At 40.5% G+C, this 23,830-nt stretch overlaps 1 protein-coding gene across 1 annotated transcript; it reads left to right on the forward strand.

The window, feature by feature from the left end:
• Positions 1-789: 789 nt before the first annotated feature.
• Positions 790-19,417, forward strand: SH3D19 (SH3 domain containing 19; the record flags this gene model as incomplete). Its single annotated transcript, XM_010192949.1, is given in 14 exon segments — positions 790-897; positions 4,225-4,256; positions 4,258-4,338; positions 6,535-6,593; positions 8,861-9,125; positions 10,308-10,376; positions 11,506-11,578; positions 11,887-12,017; positions 14,634-14,692; positions 15,849-16,036; positions 16,291-16,343; positions 16,859-17,045; positions 17,958-18,055; positions 19,301-19,417. Coding segments are annotated over 14 exon segments (1,520 nt in total), but the record flags the coding sequence as incomplete, so codon positions are not given.
• Positions 19,418-23,830: the final 4,413 nt, after the last annotated feature.

Raw genomic sequence — 23,830 nt, forward strand, 5'->3', positions numbered from 1 at the left:
CTTGAGAAAGAACCCATTGATTTGGATTTTATTTATGTCCAAGTATTTTTACAGCTGCCTTCTACATGCACATATGTTCCCATGCCTATTAATAAGAGACCAGTGCTTAAGTTTATGAAGCAACATGGATCATGTCCTAGCGATGGGATGGTTGGACAGGACAGGCTTGTGGAGGAATGAGTGATACAGGCAGGGGCAGAGCTCAGGCACCACTCCCAGTCCTTGGTCTGGCCCAGTCTCTCCCCCATGACACCAGGTTTATAATCAACAAAATTATGCAGAGTCTTCCAGGGAATTAATTGTTCTCCAGCGAAGACATCTTGTAATCAGTAATATTCAAATGGTTTGTTTCTGTAGGCATTTTATCTGCTGCAGTGCTGACTGTTTAGCTTTGGCAAGATTTTATTGATTAAAACTTTATAGCGAATGTGTTCACAGCTATGTCTGCATATGAGAGCAACTGCTTTGAAAACGTTTCCCTAAAGCCATGCTGGTTTCAGGTCCCATTACCAAGCAAAGCGGTTCCTCTTGTTCAGTGACTTACATAATCCCAGAAGGCATCTGGAGCGTGTTTGTGTTAAGTCAACTACGAATGCAGACGTACAGAAAAGACATGTTATTTACAGAGAGCCGAGTTACGCTATTTGCATCTGCCTGATTTATTTTTTAAATTACTTTCTTGCGTGTGAAATATAAATGCCCGCAGTAAAGAAAGCAATACCTAGGGAGGCTTGTGTTCAGCAAATAAATATTAAATATGTTGGGGTTCCTTTTTTTTTTTCCTTTTAGATCCATTTCAATTCCTTGCTAAGAGTGAACCTGCAAAGGAACAGACAGCTCAACCAGCTCTAGCCCGGAAACCCACTGTGATCCGAATCCCAGCTAAACCCGGGAAAAGTAAGTCCTTCTTCCAACTTGTCTGAGAAATCTCTGTCAGAAAATAATTTTAAGTGGGACTTAAAATTTACTAACTGTCTTGCTCTTTACTCGCTGTATTAGCTGCCGAAGGAATCCCATGGTACAGTTTGACAAGACAGAGGAGCCAACCTCGGTGGTGGGAGGGAGAAATAGCTGGGAGTCATGTTCCCTTCTCCCTCCCTTGTGCTAAGTTTGATGTCCCTAATGCATCTCAGAGGTGAAACAGTGTATGGGGGGAATCTAAAGGCTGACGAGGAAGAGCTGGGGGAGACCCTTTCAGCAGAAAGAAGCTTGTTTTGTCATCTAAACCGTATCAGTGAGCTGTACCTTTGATCAAATTGACTTCTGACAGTGAAGCCTATCAGCAGAGCATATTTTAATGCAGCTCCTGAGCAGGGCCCCCACTTGTCAAAGGAACAACATTAGTATATTAAACTTTGCTTCAAATGCAGCTTAGTTGGGATGTAAGCATAGTTTTCACAGCTTACATCAGTAAGTTCCCTTGGCCCTTGTTAGATTTGAAATCCGTGGCCATTTAAGCAATAGTGTTTTGGTAGCAGTTGCAGGAATAAAAAAGGCATGCAAGAGCATGGATGCCAGAACTTGATGTGTTGAATTTTTTGTCAAGGTCTTGACTGTATTTTCTGATAATCACCATATCCCTGATGCCTTCCACCTCTAATCCTTTACAGCTCTATGAATGACACTGACAGTATCTCAGAGTGGAAATTTATCAGAGAGCCACAAGGTCTTTGTGTTGATCTTTATATGCTGGAGTACACACTTGCTTCTGTTTAGCCTTATGTTTTATCCTCAAAGCTTAGGGAGAAATATCACAAGATAGCTCTTAAAACTCGTATTTCAAAATCATGTTTTACGACACTGAGTAGGTATAGAGATGTCCAGGTAGCTTTTCTCCTAAGGCTTTCTCTTATTATTTCCTGAGTGCTAAAATACTACTTTTCTTTGCATATGAGAGAAATGTAGTGAAAATTATTAAAAATGCAGAGGAGACTGAAGATAAAGCTACGAGGAGAAGTCTTTCTGTTAGTACCTGATCATCAATAAAAGTTCTTTTCAGTTGGAAGAAGGTAAAGGTGCTGCTGCTCAGGTAAAGAGCCTGAGACATAGTTCTTCCCCACGAAGGAAATTTTAATTTTCATTTAAAACCAACCAAACCAAACCAAACCAAACCACCCTGACAATTTTTTTTCTTTTTCTTCTTCTTCCTGAGCTGGATTCTCTTTTGAACTTGCAGATAACTGGTCCCTTGCTGCTCTCTAGTGGTAATTGAACTTTCCACAGGAGGCTGCCGCTCATACTGTACTTAGCTACAGTTGTCAGGGGAGTGTGAAGGGCTGCTTTATGGGAGGCTGTGGCTGGAAGATTAATGGGATATGGAGGAACAGGAGCAGGTTCCAAGAAAGCAGAGAGGCCTTTTATCAGATAGGAACTGCTGCAGAGATGTAAACTGTTAAAAAAAATGAGAAAATACAACTGGGCCAAGGTATAACATGGATTTAAGTAGGATTTACCTTGTAAAAGGGCCACGTAATCTCAGTGCAAGGGGTCTTTCACCATCATGGGTGTGGAAGGAGATTAATTCTGTCAGGAACCAGCATAAGCCAAAAAGAAAAAACCCAATAAACCGAAAAACCCCACAAACCCTACCCAGCACTACCAAACAGGGGACAGACCTTGATGCTTAAGGATCTGAACTCCAATAAAGCACTCATTTAGCATTAGCATTTTTGTCAAGCTGTGATTAGAAAGGAAGCATTAAACTTCCACTTCAGTTATTACACTTAGAAATCACTGAAAATAACACCTGCCTTCTAGTCTGGGGTTTGTTTGGTTTTTTTCTTCCTTTAGTTCCTTTAATTTTGGTCTTAAAAGGAGTAAAGGCAAGGAAATTAGGCCATCTGTGTATATATCAAGATCTGAAGTGGTTTGAATAAATAAATCTCCGGTGCTTTTTATATACCAGTAAGGTATGATAAGAGAATATTTATCTTGCCATTACTGTCAGGTATTGTTTTTACTTTTCATCCCTCACAGTAGCTTAGAAGAGTGATAACTCTTCACTGACTTCTTTTCCCTGTGCTCGGTCACTACCACCACAGTAACTGTGACCTGCTTCTAGGAATAAGGGATTTATCCTTTAACTGATCCATTTTTAAACACCACACCAGTGTTTTAGATCACAGTAATGCAACTGAAGTGTTAAAAACAAACAACACTTCTACTTCCTATGTGTTTTTTCTTTGTTGAGAGTACTTTTCATAAAATGAGCAACTGAAAGTTTTCATTTGGGTAGAATCTCTCCTCTTTTTTGTCATCAATGTCCAGGCTGTCTACACATATTTTTACATAACTCCAAGACTGGCTGGAAGTCAGAAGAGCTGAAATGTCTGAAATTCTTTGTATGAAATTAATTTTCTTGGTATACAAATACATTGTAAAACAGATGGCAAGGTTCCAATATACAAAGACAACATTATTGGTAAATATGCTGGCAAAACCTGTCCAAGTGCTTCGCAGGTTTCCATGGCAGAGACGTTGAAAGCAAATACCATGTAATTAGCAGATTTTTATGTTCTTTATTGAGACTGAGGACATCGTCACCCTTCCCTAGTAAGAGCTGGACTGTTTCCTCTGCCATGTCCTAAATTTGCTTAGCTCCTTAAAGACTACCAGGGAGCTTCCATTTCTGTTTTCTTTCTGTCACCCTGAATTGTGTAGCAGGCACCAGTTCCTTTTCTTGCCTTTACCTTTCTGGAGATTCTTCCATGCAAGTCTCCTGATCTTTCAGGGTTACTTGAAATAACCCTCAGCTGTTTTCCAGCCTGAAGGATATTCCAGGACCTGACAGCTGAAAAAAGTGAGCCAGTTTAGAAATGTGGCTGAGGGATGGTGATGGTGTTTCAGGGTATCCAGTAATGAGTCTGACATTCCCAGGAGTAGAAACTCTTCTGCTCATCTAATATTAAATCAACAAGTATTGCAGCTGAAACCCTGAAACCCTAGAATAACGTGCTAGTGTCCCAAGAGTAAACTGAAAATCCATTATGCAGGATGGGAGTTATTCCTGAAGTCAACCTCAGAGTTGCAATGTTCCCTTCACATCCCTTGTTTCTTGGCTAGTCTTTAAGTTGTCCTGCCCGTTGGCTGCTCTGGCTTTGAGGAAGGAAGTTGTGTTCACAAAAATATGCCCCAAACCAAGGTGGATTCCCTTACCTGTTGTTCATCCATCTAAAAAGGTTATTAATTAGACTTTCATTTGGGAACTTTTGGGTTTTTTTACAGCTTTAAATGAAATCCCACATAGCCCTCCGCCGCTTAAAAAAAAAAAAGCCTATTGGGAACACCTCCGATATCACAGTGGGGAAACCCAACAGCGCTGACCCAGTAAAAAAAGTGGTAAGTTAGACCTGTTTTCCCGTATTACAGCTTTGTCTGATTTGCTTAACAGATCTCTCGTGACTCTCAAGCATTTGTAAAGTACATTATTTGAAGGACCAAAGGATGAAAAGGACTACTCAAAAATATAAGGCTTTTTTCTTTTTAATTGCGTCCTCCAATTTAATTAGGTAATTTAGACTGCTGTCAGTTCTGAAAAGCTCTTTGTTGATTTTACTAAACTTTGATCACGTCTATCTCCAATTTTCTGTATTTAGCCGCTGGAGTCAGAATATTCTGCAATTTAGTTTCAAAAAGCACTGCAAAGTGGTTCAAAGTCCAATGAGATTTGCATAGTGAAATACTGTCAAAGTCCTTCAGAAATGTATTTTTTTACCTCCATACACACAATATGGCAGCATCTGTGCTAATTTCCAGGCAGAGAAAACTTTTCTGTAGATGAATTAAGCTTCCTTTCTTCAGTTCTTTCCTTCTAACTGTTTTCTGCTGGTCCTGTCAGAGCCTGAGTAGAGCCATCTGTTTTGGAAAGCAAGGCTTTGCTCCTCGCTCCTGAGCACGTAGTAACAGCAGACATTGTTGCTGTGTATCCTATATGCGCTTTGACACAGATTTAGAAAAGGGAATTAAAGTAGAAAATGACAGTAGAATTTCCAGATATTCAGTGCTGTGATGGCAAGAGTGGCAGAGAATCTTGTGGAAGCCACAGGCAGTAAAAAGATCAAAACAAATGAAACCAAATCAAAAGCCCTCACTAGATGGACAGCTGCCAACAGATGTCTTTGTGGCTACCTCTGCTAATAGATGAAGGGTTTTTAAATGTCATGATTGAAGAGGCTATTCGCTAAGGTCCCATCTTTTCTGGATAATGCTGAGAAAAATAATTTCCAGTACAAGACATAAAATAACATTTTATACAATGCACCTCCTAAACTTTTCCAATGTCATCCAGGATATTGTGACAGGCATGTGTAAGCTTCAGAGGACTTTTTTTAAGGAAAAAGACTGCATCACATCCACTGAAACATTTAAATATTTTCTTTGGAAAGATAAGAACTTGTGTGCTTCTAAAACCAGTATTATTTGTTGGTGGAAGTGGTTAACCAGCAACAGTAAAAATTCTTGACTGTAAGCAGCAGTTGGCACAGATTTCTTCAGTTTTTGGCATGAAGATAACATCCCCATCTGAAAGTGGCAGGTTGTTTTCTTTCTGGTCAGGATCATTTAATCAGGAACATTCATCTGAGGACGTAATCAAGGGTCAAAATTTTGTTACAAAGTACATGTAAGTGTTTTCTATGTGGGAAAAAGCACAGAAGTTGTTTACAAGCTCATGTAACACGTATCCCTTATTAAGGAAACAAGACTGGTCAGACCTATTTAAAATGGCTGGTTCAAAAAGGATACTGTTGAACCCAGATTCAGCACTTCGATTTACCACGCTGTTCCACACGCAGCTGTGTTGTTCGGCAGAGCTGGCAGCGCTTCCTGGCACTGAGATGAAAACGGACAGCAGGAGGCAGAAGGGATGGTAACTTGTTAATCCTTTGCTGTGGTCTAAGCCCTTCAGACATGGCACATGTTCCGCTCTGCTGCAGAGTAGTGCTCTCTGGCAGGGTCAGGATGGGCAGCTGGGAGGAGTGATGCCTCGATCTGCCATAGCAAGGTTCACCAGGGTTTATCTGTTAGAACTCGAGGAAACATACTTAGAGGCCTTCTTCAGTGAGAGCTGATGTTATTTGCAAGAGATGCTGTCCTGTGTGAGTTGCATCACTGGCATATTTTCTGCTCTAAGCCTGTTCAAAGTGTTTCATCAAAGTTAAATCAAAATTGATAATGTAACTGCAGCAGTTGGAATCCTACAGGCAGTGAAATTGCACATTTGTATGACTCTCCTGAATTTGGCTCTTAAGCTCTGACTGCCGTGTAGTAGGAAAAGAGGTCTGGGTCATACCTATTGCACAATTTAAGCTGTAATTCATGTAGTCAACCAGGTTATTTACATCTACCTCTATGTCCAGCAAGACTTTAAAATGCTAGAACACACCATAATACTTACTACTTTATTCCTAGACCTCCAGAAACTCTTGTTTTTCTTGTTTGTAGGATATAATTTAATATAAGAAATGCATAATTTAAAGAAGACCGTCTCTTTTTCTGAGGCTTAAAGAAATTGTTTTTTCTTTTGAATCCTTGTAGGAGTTGGATCATTCAGAACAGGGTGGAGCGCCTCAGCAAGAACCTGTACTACCCCCAAGGTAAGTACAGGTCTTCAAAAACTGAGTCAGTTTGCCTAGTTAGTCTCAATGTTGACGCTACCAGCTCTAGTCCTAACTCAATGGGTGTGGAGAGGTAGTATGCTCACTAATAAATAGGCAGGACCAAGTTGCTGGCTGATTAATACTTGTTTATCCATTATCAGTATGAGCAAGGAGATTAGAAGAGGACAGCTGTTTGGCTCTTCAGCTAATGTACAGTGGCTGCTGACAGTCATTCCTTTCTGCATCTTTAACCTTTTCACCCACAGCTGAACATAGAACATCCCCTCCTGCGTGTTGCTGACCTTTTGATCAGCAGCACTTGCACTTGTGGCTGGCTTTGAGTGGTGAAGGAATGGAGGTGGCAGATGCTGCCACCCTGAAAAGGGCCAGCACCTTCCCAGAAACACTGACTAGTTTATACGATCCACTGCAGACCTGAAGCACTGACTAGCTTATACAATCCACTGCAGACTTAAAATGCCCGTGAAGGTGCAGAATCAACCTTGGGTTTTTTATTCTTTTGAACCAAGAAATAAGGTCTACAAAGGCAAAAGAAGCTGGACCAGCCTTAAAGTCAGGTCCACTGAATGCCAGAGACAAACTGGAAGGAGAATAAGGCATTGGCTAGCTAGGTCAGCGCAGCTATCTCAGCATCTGTGAGAACAAGAGAATCTTTCCATTATTAAACTTAATCTACCAATAATAATAATGAGTATTCATTAACAGGAAAGAAGGTGGTTGTACCCACAAGGAAACACGTCATTATTGCCCCTTATGGGCTTGTTACTTTCCCCCATTCTGTTTAGCATAGCAGCATTTGTGATTCTCCTGAGGCTCTCTGGATCTGCAGTAAATGTTTTGTCCTTTCACTCTTCTGCTCAAATGGATTATTTTTTTGAAGTAATTGTTTGTCACGGTTTTCTTGTTTAGTCGAGTTCTCTACAAGTGTATGGGTGGATTATTTCCAGACTAATGCAGTCTAACTTAGAATTTCCCCTTTTGTCAATGTTAAAAATAATCAGTTTAGAATGAGGCCAAGAAAGAGGAGAGGTGGAAGTTGAACAGAAGTGGAAATTTTTTTGAAATTTAAAAAAATAATCCATATTCAAATAGTAATAGAGAACTCCTATCAGGAGCATTAGTAGAGCACTAATATCTTCTCAAGTGGTGGATGACACTCACAAAATATGCCAGAAGGATACTCCAAAGATCCACTAATGAACATTTGTTGTGGTTGATAATTTTTACAGCCCCTTGAGGAAGTCACGCAAGCAAATAATTATGCTGAATTACTCTGTATGGAAAAGAGAGAGAGTTGTAGCAGAAAATTGCAGGAACTGACTGAAGGTGTCCCAGTAACAATCAAATAATACTGTATTTTTTGAAATAGTGGTAGTGCGAGGGTTCTTAATAACAGGAAGACAAAGTTTGATGTACGCAATGCTTGTTTATAACAGAGGTGATTTTTAATTAGCAAATTATTGATCTGGCCACACATATGATTCAATCATGGCTCGTGTGTACAATATAGGCAGCTCTTTTTTAAATCAATGCTTAGTAAGGGGGATTTTCTAAAGTCTTTTTTTTTTTTTAATTACCACTGTCAGTCTCTGATTTTGGTTTCTAAACTACTGGTACCCTAATGAGAGTGTGGTACCTTCAGCATTGCCAGAAAACTTGAGTATTTTCACCGATACTTCCTTTCTGCAGTAGACATCTGTTGCATAAAAATGTTAAAATCCGCTATTAATGCCATTGTGCAAAGTGGTGTCATTTGTCTTGAGTATCAGCAGAGACCCAAAAGTCCCTTTGGGTAAGTGACATCCCAGGGAATGAGCTAGGCTGATTCCTGAAGACCAGCTAGGTCAGCAGAACTTCTCAGGGTTTTCACTAAAGCTCTTCACTAGGAGAACTCCATCCTGAGGCAGCTTCAGACAAAGCTCTTTCTAAAGGTGGATTGCTGAAAGTCGTCCTGCTTATTTATGTACTGGGCTCCTGAGAAAGCTGGCAGGCTGTTGGTAAGGAAAAGTGGTGAGCAGAGGTGGAAATGTGTCACCAAAAGATCTGTCTAAGGACTTGATCATCCAGTCTCAGCGTCTGGAGAGTTCATGTATTCCCTGAGAACTTCAGGTAGTGCACGCTGCAGCCCAGGTCAGCATAAGTCACGTTTCCTTATAGCAGCTCTGTAGCTAGGGCTGTGGTGGAGGATGAGGTGGCAGGCTTATTAATATGTGTATTTCTCCAATGGTTTGCCCAATTTTTAGGCCTGTGGATGGAAAAATTATACCTGCTCGACCTCCCCCACCTAAAGGTGTTCCTGGAAGGCCACCTCCACCAAAACTCTCTGCAGCCAAGACCTCCTCCCAGAAGGATGCTCTGTCACGATCTACTTCTGACATCGCTCCTGATAAAAAACCCAGCAAGTTCAGGTTGGGACCCAAGAGGGCAAAAAGTCAAGTCTTTAAAAATCCAGATCCAGCGTTACCTCCTAGACCTAAACCAGGTCATCCTCTCTACAATAAATACATGGTGAGAGTTGAGATATTCTATCTGAGACTGTTGCTTATAAAACGAAGCTGGTTAAAAGGGTAGTGAAAAAGGTAGCATGGTAGGTATGATGTGGCATTCAAAGTGCATCTGTCAGCATAATCCTCCATAGAAAATACTAATAGATAAATAGTAATAAGCACTGTAAGGTAATAGTGGAGAAAGCAATATATACAGGCAAAGTATAGACACGTGTGTGTGTATTTTTGTGTATATATGCAATTTTTATATATACTTTTAATGCATAGCTTTTGGTTTTTCAGAGTTCTTTTTACAGTCACCAGTTCTGAATTGTACTACAGCATGTAAAATGATGGTAAATAAGTGCATTTGTATGTTGTTTTTCCATATATATATACCAAAATTGTTAAGAAAATTGGAGAAGCATTAGAACTTAAAAAGTAGATTATCCGCTTAGTCAAGCCTATACAGAGGTGGGCAATGTGACATCACTTATCTTGCATTTTCATCTTATTGATGCCATCCCCTTTTCATTATAAAAATCTTTATTGTTAGTATTGCATGTGATGTTAGGGAATATTAAATATAAATGGATCAACATTACAGATAAAAAGGGGAGAGTCTTTCCCCAGATACTTGAAACTGGTCAATGATCAGAGCTGGTGACTGCTTGAATCAGTGCTGTTGTCAAAAAAACACCCACACAACTGTAGCATGAACAACATCAACAGCATCACGATTCAGCATGAAGTGCAAGCTTTCTGTTGCCTTCTTTTTGATCTTCACTCTTGCATTTAGATCCTTGGTAGAGCAGAGGAGCAAGAAAGAAAAATGTATCTATGTTGATAGTAGGAACAGCTTTGAGATGAGGGAAGCATGTTGAGGGAAGCATGTTGCTTCCTCTCTGGTGCAGCCACACCTGTTTACATAAGAAACGTGGCGTTTCTTTAGATGGTATTTTTTTTTCAGTAGCAGATCTGCCCTCAAGTGTTACTGTCAATGAAATTTTCCTGCCGGGTTGTTTTTCCAGTGCCCTCCATGACAAATGAGTACATTTCTGGTCAGTGGTGCTGAACATCACGTGCCATGCTAGTAGGTGGCTTGAATAGTTCTACCGTCTGAGTCACATTTTCACTTCTGGTGGGAATTTCAGGGGCTTAGAAGTAAAACAAACCTTTTCGTTTGCCTCTGTTTCTATTCAAGCTGCCTGTGCCTCATGGAGCTGCCAAGGAAGAGTGTCCTCCCAGGAACAGCGGAGAACTGCCCTGTAAGGTAAGGCATTTGTTCTGTTGATAAATATTTAATGAGGAAGACTCCGATTGCATGTAAGTGACAAGTGCTTTAGGCTTTAAAGGTTACACTGAGAAACGTAATAGTGCTTTATTAAATCCTTGTGTTTCTTTAATAAAAACAAACCCAGCAAAACAAAACCCAGTAATGGTGATTTGCCTTGTAGCACAGGGACATCCTGCTTATGGAGTAGAGCAACAGCAATTACTTGGAGTGCCAGAAGGGAGAGGAAAGTGGTGAAGTTCCTCTGTCTCATAGGAAGATAATCACTCCCTCAGCTGAGTATCTGAAAAGTGGGCAAAAGATAAGCGAGCAGCTTTATGAAGTGCTGTACATGATACGTCAGTGAATTTGCTTTGACAATACGGACTTCAAAGTATTCTCTTCCCTCTGCTTCTACAGAACTTAACCTGTTTTTGGGGCATGACTGTAGTAATACTGAATTGCTACTATAAATTATAGCTATAAGCAGCCTTTTTGATTATTATCAGAAAGCTGCATGGCTGAAATAGATTCCTATGCAATCTGTTGTTACCAGTTGTAATTCATATTATTCTGGCCTTATCTTTGACCATGTTGGGCTTTTTTGGTTGTTTTTTTTTTTGGTACACAATTAATTACTTTGAATGTAATGCACGCACAATGGTTGTCATCAGTACAGTCTAAAAATTCCTAGTGGGTGGGATAGAGAAGAAAGCTCAGCATTTTGAATGTAAGTTCCCTCTATAAAGATCCCACAACAAAATTTGTCATTTCCACTCAGCGTTATCTTCCTGCAAGCAAAGGCCTAGTGGCTTGCTCCAGATTCCTGACCCGCAGAGATAGCTGAGGCTTTGTCCCTCCTGGGAAAAGTTACTTGTCTTCTCTTATTTTACTGGCTCAAAAGTAAATTTTGGTGAAATGCATTCTGGTTTACACTGGAGAAAGGCGTACAGAATTCAGACCCAGAGCTGTGTGACCAATACTAACCACTGCCTACAAAGGTGATTCTCTGATACCCAAACAATACTGTGTCCAAAGTCAGACAATTACTTTCAGAGTATGTAACAGAGAAACTCTGTTAGTATCTTCTGTGATTTATAAACTGCTTGGATTTATTTGTTGTTGTCAGGATTCAAACCACCCTCCAAAAGTTTCTGACACAAGTGCACCTCATGCTGTAGTCCTGCATGATTTTCCTGCAGGTAAGTGAATATTCTGGAAGCTTGTTTTACTCCAAGACTTTCAAATGGGAATTTTCTTAGGAATTAGAGCTTTAAAATGATCAGGAAGCTCAGCCTGCAAGTTCTGCATGTAGAGTTGTTCAGATGCATGGGTTTGGCTACAGTTGGGCCAGTCTTTTAGTTGAAGCTAACTGGTTTATCAAGTATAATCGAGACTTTTTGAAAACTCATTCTGGTTTTGCCTGTGGTATTTATATTAAGAAAGTTTTACTTTGAGAAAATCGGTGAGTGTGGCAACTACCATTAACTGAACTTACGCTGTCTTACAGAGCATGCTGATGACTTGGACCTTCATTCTGGAGACACCGTTTATCTTCTGGAGAAAATCGATACTGAGTGGTACAGAGGAAGATGTGGGAATCGCACAGGGATATTTCCTGCCAGCTTTGTTAAAGTAGTTGTACGTAGGCTGGTTCTGTTTTACTACAGCTCCTGTGTGTTTTACTCCATTCTGTATTTAGATAATCTCTTTTCCCTCTGGCAGCACAGCAGACCTATCAACTTGTTTGTATAGTATTAGAAAGATGCTTGATTTGGCACGACCAACTTGTGTTACGGGGATTATTTTGCTGTTACGTTGAAGCCAAGTGAGAAAATCATGGCCCTTACCAGATTCTCCTTGTTAACGTGGGTGGTTTCTCAGGGTCTACAAAGCAGATGATTTTTCACAGCTGCATGTGACCAACACTTGGTAAGATGATTGCTTTTTGTGCCTCCTCCCAACCCCCAGCATCTCTCATTTTCTTGTCCCTTGAACTGTGCTGGAGTCACCACTTTTATAGCCATGTGGTGAACTCGGTCAGGGCAGCAGTTGGGCCCAATGAAACACGGGCGTTTTTTTCTTCCTAGAATTTTTTTTTCCAGCTGAATCAGTTTGCTTAAGTGGCTCACTAAGTGGCTGCACAAATGGTTGTGCTGGCACAGTGCAAGGAAATTGTGTTGTTGCAAATGAGCAGCTTAAAGCAATCCTGTTACTGAACGTGACACTTGACAGTTAATGGCAGGCAAGAGACAGGTGCTGTTTTGGAACCCAATAGCAATTAATTGAGTGCCTCATCTTTAAAAGAGATACAGGATGGTTCACTGGGTCAAAAGCTGGGTCAAATCTCTTGCAAGCCTGAGTCTGAGATGGAAGTCCATTTTGTGGCCGTAGTAAGGGCTGTTAGGCCATCCACAGCAGCCATATGGACATGAGGGATGCTAAACTGACACTGGGATGCAGTGAAGGTGTACAGCTGGGTGCTAAAGACACTAAAAGTCTGTGTTGAGCCAGAGCACCTGGCAGAGATGAGCACTGCTACTGCATGGACAATACCAAGTACTTGGTAACCATCGGAGAGTCTCTGGTTAGTTTGTTTGGTATTAGTGGGGAAAATCTCAAGATCTGAGAAGTGCTGAAGAATAAAAACTGGACTCAGGGCTAGTAATAGTGAAACCATGCTTGTGTCATTGTCATGAGAATGGTTTGTTAGCTCAATTGATTAGCTGCTTCTACACAGACCAACAATTTAATTCAAAAGCTTAGTACTAATGGCTAATAGAAGATTTTTATGTTAAAGCAGTGGAATGAATGTTTGGAGTCAAATTCAGCATTGATACAGACAGATACAACTTCATAAAAGCTAGGGAAGATGTGTTTCAGATTTTTATTTTAGTTGTAAAAGGTGGTTACCATTTGGGTGCAAAAATGTTTTGTTTCAACAAAACTAAAAAAAGAAAAGGGAAAGGAGTGCAGTGCTTCAGACTGATTTACTGAGTGAGTTCTGCTGTTCATTCTTGTCAGAGCTGATCTCGATACAAGGTCTCTGCAATATTCTATACAGTAGCTGTTTCACAGTGTTGAGCTGGGTGGTAGCTATACGTGGTTATTACTTGCCATAGAACCTTCAGAGCACCACAGATACCAGCTCCTCGAGCAAGAGCACCATAAAGATTATTTGTCCTAAAAGGCAGCATGATTTCCTCTAGTCCTTCACATAAGCTAATGAAACATTCTTGTTGATTTTCATGGGAACTGGTTCATGCAGCAGTGAGCTGTAACCCAAAGCTCATTGCCAGGACCTCTAGGCTTGTAGTCTTATACTTCATCTCACAGATCATCCTTCATGTGACACCAAAAATACAATAAAGGACTTGAATGCTGTCTGTTGGATATATCCATGTATGGATTTTCTAAATTATATTTCTCCAACTCAAGTGAGATTTGAGATGTGTTTTTGTCTGAAGGGCAGCTGGCTACCAAAGCCCAGAAAGGATTCGTGTAAACAATAATTTTGTCTATTGTGATGTATTGTGCTGGTAAATAACAGAGAGCAATTACCAATTGAAAGTTGGAAGCTAAAAGCAACAACATGTAGTAGCATCCAGTCTCATATTCTGTCAGTCAATCATGCCACAAGTAGAAACAGTAAACCAGCTTCATACCAGAAGACATTAAATAGTGCTGCTTGTTTGCATGAGATTGAAAAATGAGAAACTAGGCATGCAACCCAAAATCTACATCAATATGGCCACATATCATAGTATGCCAGCGACTACAGAGCATCACATGGGGGTCATAACTGGAGATGTTGCTTAGCTGAAAAACAGATTATTTTATCCAGTTCCAAGTTTATTACAGTTTATTATGTTTAGAAATTTGTAAAGAGCGAGTGTCAGGAGGAAGGAGCCAGGCTCTTCTCAGTGACAGCCAATGACAGGACAAGGGGCAATGGGAGCAAGCTGGAGCATGGGAGGTTCAACCTGAACATGAGGAAAAACTTCTTTACTGTGAGGGTGACAGAGCATGGCCCAGGCTGCCCAGAGAGGTTGTGGAGTCTCCTTCTCTGGAGACATTCAAAACCCGCCTGGACGTGTTCCTGTGTGACCTGGTCTGGTGATCCTGCTCTGGCAGGGGGGTTGGACTGGATGAGCTTTCGAGGTCCCTTCCAACTCCTAATGTTCTGTGATTCTGTGATCCAGTGACGTTGCCATGAGCTTGAAAAGGAAGATTTTACCTATTTTCTTGTCTTATTAGACTGATGTTCCAGAAGAGGGCAACAGGAAAAAAATACCCTGTTCATCACGATGTGTGAAGTGAGTCACATAAATCTTACTGTCTTTTTCATTTTGATTTACTAGGAAGTAAAAATAAAGATAATGCTGAAGCAGGTGTTATCTGTGCTGAGATTAATATGGTTAGCAGTTTCTTCACCAAAATATATTGTAAAAATTAAGACCTCGAAACTGAAAGCTTATGGTGTTTTAATAAGACTCATTCAGGTTAAAAAAAGCCTAAAAACTCACTTCATGGCTTCAAAAGATTGGTGGATCATTTTATCTTTATAAGAAATGGCTATTGTAGATATAATCCCCTTCATTCACTTTCCTTCCTCTTATGAGCTACATTAGAAGAGCATTTCCTATAATTTTTCATGAAAATTGGTTACAGAAACTGAGAACCAGTCTGATTAACTCAGCAGCATTGCGCTCTCCTCTTTGCTCTTAGCCTTGTTACTTTCTTCCAGCCCCTGCCATTCTGTGATTCTGTGAATTAAAGCCTATTGGCACTTTTTTCCAGCACTGTATTTGTGATCAATAGAAAATTTTCTTAGAGTAATTTCTTAAATTTAATAGTTTATTAAATTATTAAATCTATTCAAGCAAGAATTTTTTTTTCTCAGTATTATACCAAATTATAGAAAAATTATCAGATACATTGATGTTTCTTTCTTTGATCATTTATTTCCTCAAGCCTGGGATAGATTTTACAAAATAAAGCTTGTCAAAGTAGATAAAAACTTGCTTCCCCCTATGAAACATCCGTGTATTTGGGATTTGAAACAAATATATAGCACCCATTCCCCACGCATGTTTGGCTGCATCTAAATTGGATGCTAGCTCCAAAAAAACATCAAACTCTTACCAAGTGTATCAGGACACTTACTTACAAAGTGATATTTTTGATGTTGTTGATCAAAGAGAAATATGATCTTATGCAAAATGTTGTAACAGCCAAGAATTGGGGTGGAGAAGTTGTGTCCAGTTCCTCCAGACTCCTTATTCATCCTCCTCAGAAAGCAGAGAAAGCAGAGATAAGAACAAGGGCTAGGCCCCAATTTTCCGTCTGTTTATCTTCAATGCATACTTTCATCTTTTTAATTAATCAATCCATATTCTGCACAATGCTGCCTTATTAAATGGACAATAATAATAAGCAAGTAAAGTAAGTTTCTTGGTTTTGTTTGTGCAGAGGCCCAAGATGTGTAGCACGATTTGAATATATTGGAGATCAGAGAGATGAGCTCAGTTTTTCAGAAGGTGAAACTATTATCCTGAAAGAATACGTAAACGAAGAGTGGGCCAAGGGAGAGCTCAGAGGCACATCTGGAATTTTCCCCTTGAACTTTGTGGAAGTAATTGAAGATCTGCCTGGAACAGGTATGAATACGCTTGCCAAAATCTCCACGAACATGGTGTTGTACCGCACACACATAGGGAGCATACAGGAGAAAAGTCCAGAAGGACACTGAATGCAGGAAGGAGGTAGAAAGGGAGAAAAGACAGATAAGAAAAATCAAATTAGAACTTAAGTAGTTGTTCTTAATAATCACTTTGAATGTCTAAAATCTTTATCATTAGTAACATTTCGAATAGCCACTGTTGCTATTCTAAGTTGTCCTTTACTTATATAGGTGCAGGAGCAGCACTGAAGAACAAGGTGGAGGTTTCTTCTTCCCTTCCTCAGGTAATAACATTTTATAGGTGAAGGCCGGAATAGCAGTTTCATGGATTTACATGGACTTTCTATTATGATCTCAGCTTTAGCTGCACAACTTTAAACCTGAATGTAACACAGCTCCCCCAGCACACAATGCTGCATGGTCACGTCTTGAATACAACAGTTGGCCTAAACTGATTGAATTCGTAGCTTCTGGCAAATTAACATAAGTACATTTTTATCCTTTGTGCTTAAGCAAATTCTTGCTGGTTCTATTTTAAGTCATTGCTGCAGTGGTCTAATTTTGCATTTATTAATCCTGTCCCCTGCCACCCATGATAAAAAGGAATGCGTCTGAGCCTCGGTGAAATTCTGTGGTAATTGCTGAAATGCCATTCTAGTCTACATCTGCAGTGACACTGTTGTGTGAGAGAAAGTCAGGACACCCGTGTGCTGTACAGCTGCTTTCAGCAGCATCCATCAGCTTATGGGCTCCATTAACACTTCTAAAATTAATGCATTTCTTCTGCTCCCTTGAACAGAACAACAGACGCTCAGTAGAGTGGTGTGAAGCGCTTCATGATTTTACAGCAGAAACCAAAGATGATTTATCCTTTAAAAAGGGAGACTACATCCAAATACTGGAGCAAGTAGATGCAGAGTGGTACAGAGGACGACTGAATGAAAAGGAAGGGATTTTCCCCGTGGTTTTTGTTCAGACCTGCACAGGTACAGTGCTTGCAATTCGTTATTCCTTGGGTTGTGACCATCATGAGAGAGCTCTGGGCGACCCCAACTACTCCATTGCATCAACAAGCCACACACCACCACCTATCATAATGATAAAGTCCTTCATATCCTAAAGCTAAACTAAGCATTGAGCCCCGCTCTCTAATAATGGCAATATAGTGCTCTGGGCAGTAATCTGGGAGGGGATATAGGTTCTGGGGTGGTTTAAAATGTGGTTTGGGCATAGGCAAAGCAGGACCATTGGGCTCCCTTTAGTAGGAGTTCAGGGTTACAAAATATGGAGGGGAGCCAGGTTCACCCTCAGCTGAAGTGAAACACTGCAGTATAGGCAAAGAGGGGTAGTGCTGTACATAACCACAACTGCTGCATCTTGGCACATAACTATCGTAATGCCCTTAGTGAAGCAAGGAGTGAACACTGCTTGCTCTCCTCGAGCTTCTGTTTGGTCCCCAAAACAACACGGTCAGAACCTTCAGAGGACACAGAAAAAATCACATTTTTTCCCCCTATAGTTTTTGCAAGTAAAGCCATAAGTGAAAGTTGACAGGAAATAAATCCCACCTAACTGGCAAACAGCACACACCGAGTGCCGCTTCATCTCCAAGTACAGAGGAAAAGACAGCTTTTATTAGATATTGCCATTGGAAAGTTCAAGTAAGTGAACTTTACATTTAGTCCTCTTAGAAGCAGAACCATGAGAATGTGTTAGTACTGTAAAATGAACTGGTGTCAGTAGAGACTTTTTACTCCATTAGGACAGTGAATTTGCTAAGTAGCAGTAGTAAACAACATCTGGACCCCCTGTAGCACACTAGTGGGGAGAAAACGTGGGAATGACAGGAAAAGAGAATTATTTCACTCTAAGTAACTTCTTGTCTCCACGTTCTGCAGCCAGCGTAGACCTGTCACACTCTCTAGGAGGGAAGAAAGGAAAAGCCAAAGCTCTTTATGATTTTCATGGAGAAAATGAAGATGAGCTTTCCTTCAAAGTGAGTACTTCTCTCTTCTCATTCTCCGAAGGAATGCTAAAAAATAGGTTTTATCCACAGGGAAAATAGGCTTTGAATGGGAAAGAACGAAGCACATAGAATAGACACAGATGTTAACACATTTGATAAATGGCCTCAAAAAATGTTTGCCCTTACCACTTCTGTTTCATATTGACAAAAATCTTCATTGAGGGTCAGGACTTGCAGAATTCCTCTGCCACCTTTGATCCAGTAAACATGGTCAGTTATTGCCAAGGGAGCCTCTTTTTTAACTCGAAAGACAGCAACAAGGAGGAATACGACAGTAAGATTGCTACAGCAGTGATGCTTCTACAGGACACCTAGTACAGCAAAATCTAAACCTTTAGCAGCACAACACAGAATTGCCATGGGAGCAAGGGGACAAATGAAATACTTGCTGGATGCCCAGATAATATTAAGAAGCATGAGCAAGAAACAGCATGCCCCTGTAGATTCAAAGTCATGATTTAGGTAACTGTGTCCTCAAAAGCAAGTTTCCCAGAAACAGCAGACTTTCACAGCAGGCCCCAAATTGTGTTTATCAGCTGGAACACACTTTTCTTTCTAAAGCTAGCAAAATAATTTGTTTCAGCATTAGCAGCTGGCAGTGTTGAAGGGACAGATGACTCTTTAAAGCAGAAAAGGGGACCAGAGGCAGTGGAAGAAAGGCCAGGGCCATGGCAGTACTTCAGATGAAAGGTGGGGCATGGGATGATGAAAATAGGAACAAGGGTCAGATACAGGAGCTGCAGTTTAAGTGGCTGTACTTTGCTGTTTAGATGATTGCTCTCCTTTTTGGGCAAGTTTCTAAAGGAAAGTTTCCAGGTGCTGGAAAATATTGGGACTAAATTGTAAGGAAAAAGAAAAAGCAGCTTTGAAGCGTTTGAAGAAAATAAACCCTCATAACAGAGCAGGGAAACACAAATAACAAGGCAGAGGTCCCATGAGCCGTACCTGCCTACTTAGAGAACTTAGGCAATGCAAGTGGTTGCCCAGCAGTGCTATTTTCCCTTCCATAAGGTGGCAATTTCTCAGCATAGTCAAGTATTTCCCCTAAGGGAAGCTTTAGCTGGTTTTTTTTGGCAAACAATCTCCAAGTGATGCAGCCAGCAGAGGAGACTGGCCCCATCCTACTTCTATTTGATGGATATTAATTGCTTCTGAATAACATCGGCTACGCATGCGTTACCATTGCACTGGCTCACCTTCTTCCTTCTCTTACAGGCTGGCGACACAATAACAGAGCTGGAATCTGTGGACAAGGACTGGATGAGCGGAGAGATGGAAGGAAAGTCTGGGATATTTCCCAGGAACTTTGTTCAGATTTTAAAAACGCCATGAAGTGGTGCCTGTCTTTGTGCTCCCTGCACATGGGAGAGAATGTTTGCTATCCTAAAGGCACAGCAAAGACATCAACGTGTTTTGACTATCAATGTTTTGCACTACTTTTTCTAGACAGCCCTAATAGTATCTTGAAGTCAAATAAGAACATTTTAGTCTTTTTGTGACAGTGTAAGTAGTCATGCTTCATGAATGCTCCGAGAGCAAATACAAGCAGGATTTTTAGCTGTTTCCAACTAGGGAAATACTGTGGTGCAACACCATTTTAACTTAACTTAAATAGCATTCTAGTATGTTTACTATCTGGTATTACATTTATCATGCACAAAGTCTGTATAAAGTAAGCTGCTTTGGGCTTCTTTAAAAACTTTTTCAAATCCAACTGTTTGTAAGATATAATTACACCTCTCAGTATGTAGAAAAATTTGATATTCAGGTTTCATTACTGCTTGACTTCCACATTAGCAGTAGAATCCACTTGTCTTATGACTTAGAGGATAAGGAAGGTAACCGATATTTCATAGTAGAAAAATATCAACTCTAATACTGGTAAGAGGGAACACTCAGAAGCAAATCCTTGTGTAGTATTCTTCTATTCTTAGCCCAAGCCGCTCGTACAGGAAGATCACGAAGTAAAATTTAAGTATTTTGCCTCATAACAATGAATGTTCAAATTTGTATAAATCATCTTAGACCTTCCTCCCTTCCCCAAAATCCTTTCCGTACAGGTTTAGATTTTTCTGCTGCCCACTGTTCCTCGAGCACCATCGCACCCTTCTTTCCCAGCTGCAGTCACTTGTGATGGACAGCGTTTACTGAGCTTTCTCAGATCCCCTCCGTGCCATAGCTGCACTATTCCAAATATTTGCCCCTCCACCCCCTTCGTGTAAGTGGAAAGCCAATCTGCACTCAATCTGCATTTCATTTCTCACTCAAGCAGTGGAACATACTTCAGTAACACTATTCCTACCCTTAACATGAAGGATATGATACAGTCTTGGTTTTAGCTTTCAGCAGACATAGGATTAGGTTCGTTTGTTACCACATACCAACTGTACTGAACATCATTATAAATGGTCCATCAAGGCCTTCAGGAAAATGTGTCTGGCAAGAGGTTACTTCAAGAAGCTCTAACAAAAGTAAAAAGCAGCAGTGTGACTTGAATGACAAACTAAGAACGACATGACTGAAGGAGCTTCACATTATAGGAACTTCTGGTAGTAAATGCCTTCTGACAGAATAGTTAAATGCATCTTGATTAACTGCTAACTTCACAGGCTAGAATAGAAAAAGCGATGCTGCAGTTGGCTCTTTCATTGCTGATGTTTTCTATCACTTCTGTACTGTGAAACAAAAAGGAACCAGTAAGCTGTTAGCATGACACACTACTTCAGAGAGATGCAGGACACCCTGGCAAGACTTTTCTTTGTGAATCCAGAAGTTCAGGCTGCAGAAGAGCCACCAGTTGAGTTGTGATGGAGATGGAAAACGAGAATCACCACGACTGACTGTGAGAGAGTGCTGACTCAGTCACGTGTCTGCTTACAGCTTTATCGATACAAGGTCCAAGTATTACAGCAACAAGTACCTGCTACAAAAGATCCCGGTGCATCTGGTGTTCAAGCAAGCTGGTGAGGATAGCGCTCCCCTCCCTGTGCACTGCACTTCAGTTACCTTCACAGCAGGCAGAGACATGCCAACAAATCTGGTGAACCTTTCAGTGAGCAGGGGGGAACAGCAGAACCAAGCGAAGCCCACACCAACAAACACAACACCCAGACCCTCCAAAGACACGATCACATCGTGGTGGTGGTGGATGAGGCCAAAGTGTTACGTTGTTTACTTACTGTTTGTCTGGCAGTTTTCTAAGATTTTGATACAAGTCTCATATTAGAATTGAATTTTTATATTTTTTTTCAATTTCTTCTTCTTCTCCATTTTTATAACTCTGTATTGATCAGTTGTTTTTGTAACTTCCACTGAATGTTTAAAGTCGGTGCCTGTCACCTCTGCTTTATTTTAATCATCTCCTCCCTATGATGCAGGGCAGGAAGAGCAGCAAAGCCTTCTATTCAGGGCAAGGAGTGCCATCTAAAGGCTGCTTGCATTGCTGCAGGCAGCTAAAACTAAGTGTATTTATTAAAAGTGAGAGAAGTTCAATGGTTGGCCTTTACAGGAAGGGATTTTCTTAGACTTGATGCCTAGTATCACCATGAAACTGCATACATATAACAAAACTCCTAGGGTGTACAGTACACTACCTGCAAAAAAAAAATAAGAATGAGGTGGAGCACAAATCCTAACTGCAATATAGTAGCAAATTTCAGCTGTAACCTTGACATTCAGCTAAAGCCCCGCACGGGAGTGTAACAAAAGCCTCATTTATCAAAGCATTTTCTGTTTGACCCACCCTCTGGAAATATCTTGAGGACGACGTCTTTGTTCTGTGTACAATTAACAGTGTCTTAAATAAATCTTTGTTAAGTCCAGTAAGTTTGTTATGGTACCTCTGTAAATTAAGAATGTATTTAACCAATAAAATTTTTGTAATTAAGTTATGATGGCATTTTCATTGTGTTACGCTGTGGAAAGCTGAGCTTGACCTGAAGCATCTCAATGGCTTTAACTTGCTGTGGCAAGATTAACTGTGACAAAGACATAGGCTGAGCCTCAGCTGCTCAGCAACTCTACACGTACTTTACACATGCTCTGCTGATTGCTGCTATTCATACACTGTCATTTTTCAGCTGATACTTAACAGAGGATGCATAAAATTTTCCTTCCTGCTTACTCTTCCCCCATCTGGTATCATTTTATAAAGCGTATTTACCCAGAGGCCCTCTATGGTGATGCCAGCAGCCTACTGTTGAAAAAATTTGTAAAAATTGGAAAAAAAGCAAGTTCTTGCTCTTTCTGCAAATCCTTTTCGACCAGCCTTTTTTGCAAGATACTGCTCAAGACATACAGCCACTGGAAAAAAAGTAACAGGACAAGACACACGAGTTTTCAGAAGTGAGCTTCAGAAACGGCACCTTAGGACTTCAACTCTCCTGGTCTATAGAGAGCACAGGCCAGTTACAGTCCCCTTAGCATCTGTCTGGTTGAACTAAGAGAAAACACAGCAAACACACATCCTTTACTAGAAAGCTCAGGCTGATCTTAGGCTAATGCAAGGCTTGAATATAGGGGCTTACATACATATATGTATCTCTGTATACATCTGCATTAAAACGTACTGTAGTACATTCAAGGATTTTCAACCTCACCACACTCACCCTAAAAATCAGAGTTGGTTTTCTGTTAAGGGACATGAAGGGGCATTTGTTGCAATTCATGGCTTCAAAAATATGAGTCTGCAGCTCTCAGAGGAGAAAGACACCCACCTCAGCAGTACAGATGAGAAGAGCAAAGCAGATTAAAAGCAGCACTACTCCTTCCTCCCGTTTCAGCACTGTGAAACGTTCAGCACTCACTACCCTTCCACTACACAAACTGGAGAAAGCAGAACAGGTACTAACAACCCAATAGGTACCTGAACACTAAGTCACGGGCTGTTCTAAGTATGATCCCCCACACTGAAATATTAACTTGGAATCACATCATGAAGTCACATCACCTGCAGTCTTCTAAATAAATTAGAAAACATTTTGCTTATTATTATTTGCTCCAAACCAGAATTACCAACTAGGAAAAGGTGAAAATCCCCGACACTGAAGAGCACAGCCCCCACCAGTAGCTCCCCTCTACCTTTCCCCTGTATCATAGCTGCAACATTGCACTGCTCTCCTCTGTTTCTGGTCCTATACCATTTCACAGCTGACTGCAAGAGCAACCACCACCAGTGCCCTCTCCAATCTGTACCGTTTTGTTCTCGGGTTTAAAATCACAGACCTACCAACAGTTTAATAGCACCATGTTTAGGTTTGTTGCCCAATTCTAAAAAGCAAAATAGTGCAAAATTTGCTCCTCACATCAGCTAGAACACTCTTCAAATTTTAAGCTGGCATAAACATAACAAGCAAAAAAATGCTAATCAGATAACGGAAAAAGCACTCTTAACATTACTCAGCAAATCACTTCAGTGTGCTCTATTTTCAAAACAGACCATTGCCCTTTTACAGTAATTTTCCCCCCTGAAGTGCGTTTTTTCACCTGTGACTGCAGTTACCTCAGTTCTGTTAGACATTAAAATTTTAACTACATACAACCCTACTCTGGAGCACATTCTGCATTTCTACACTGCTCAAAACACCGCTTCCATAATCAGAATTACAACCTGAAGAGTTTTTAACACCTTTTGAGTATCAGAGACCAAGTCTATCCTATGAGAGATTGTACCAAATAAATTACCAAGAAGCTTAAACATACACAAGTAATTCTCAAGTGGTGGCCTGGGTAAACCTGAGATTTCCC

The sequence above is a fragment of the Mesitornis unicolor genome, unplaced genomic scaffold (genome assembly GCF_000695765.1).
Source record: "Mesitornis unicolor isolate BGI_N332 unplaced genomic scaffold, ASM69576v1 scaffold27859, whole genome shotgun sequence".
Taxonomy (NCBI): domain Eukaryota; kingdom Metazoa; phylum Chordata; class Aves; order Mesitornithiformes; family Mesitornithidae; genus Mesitornis; species Mesitornis unicolor.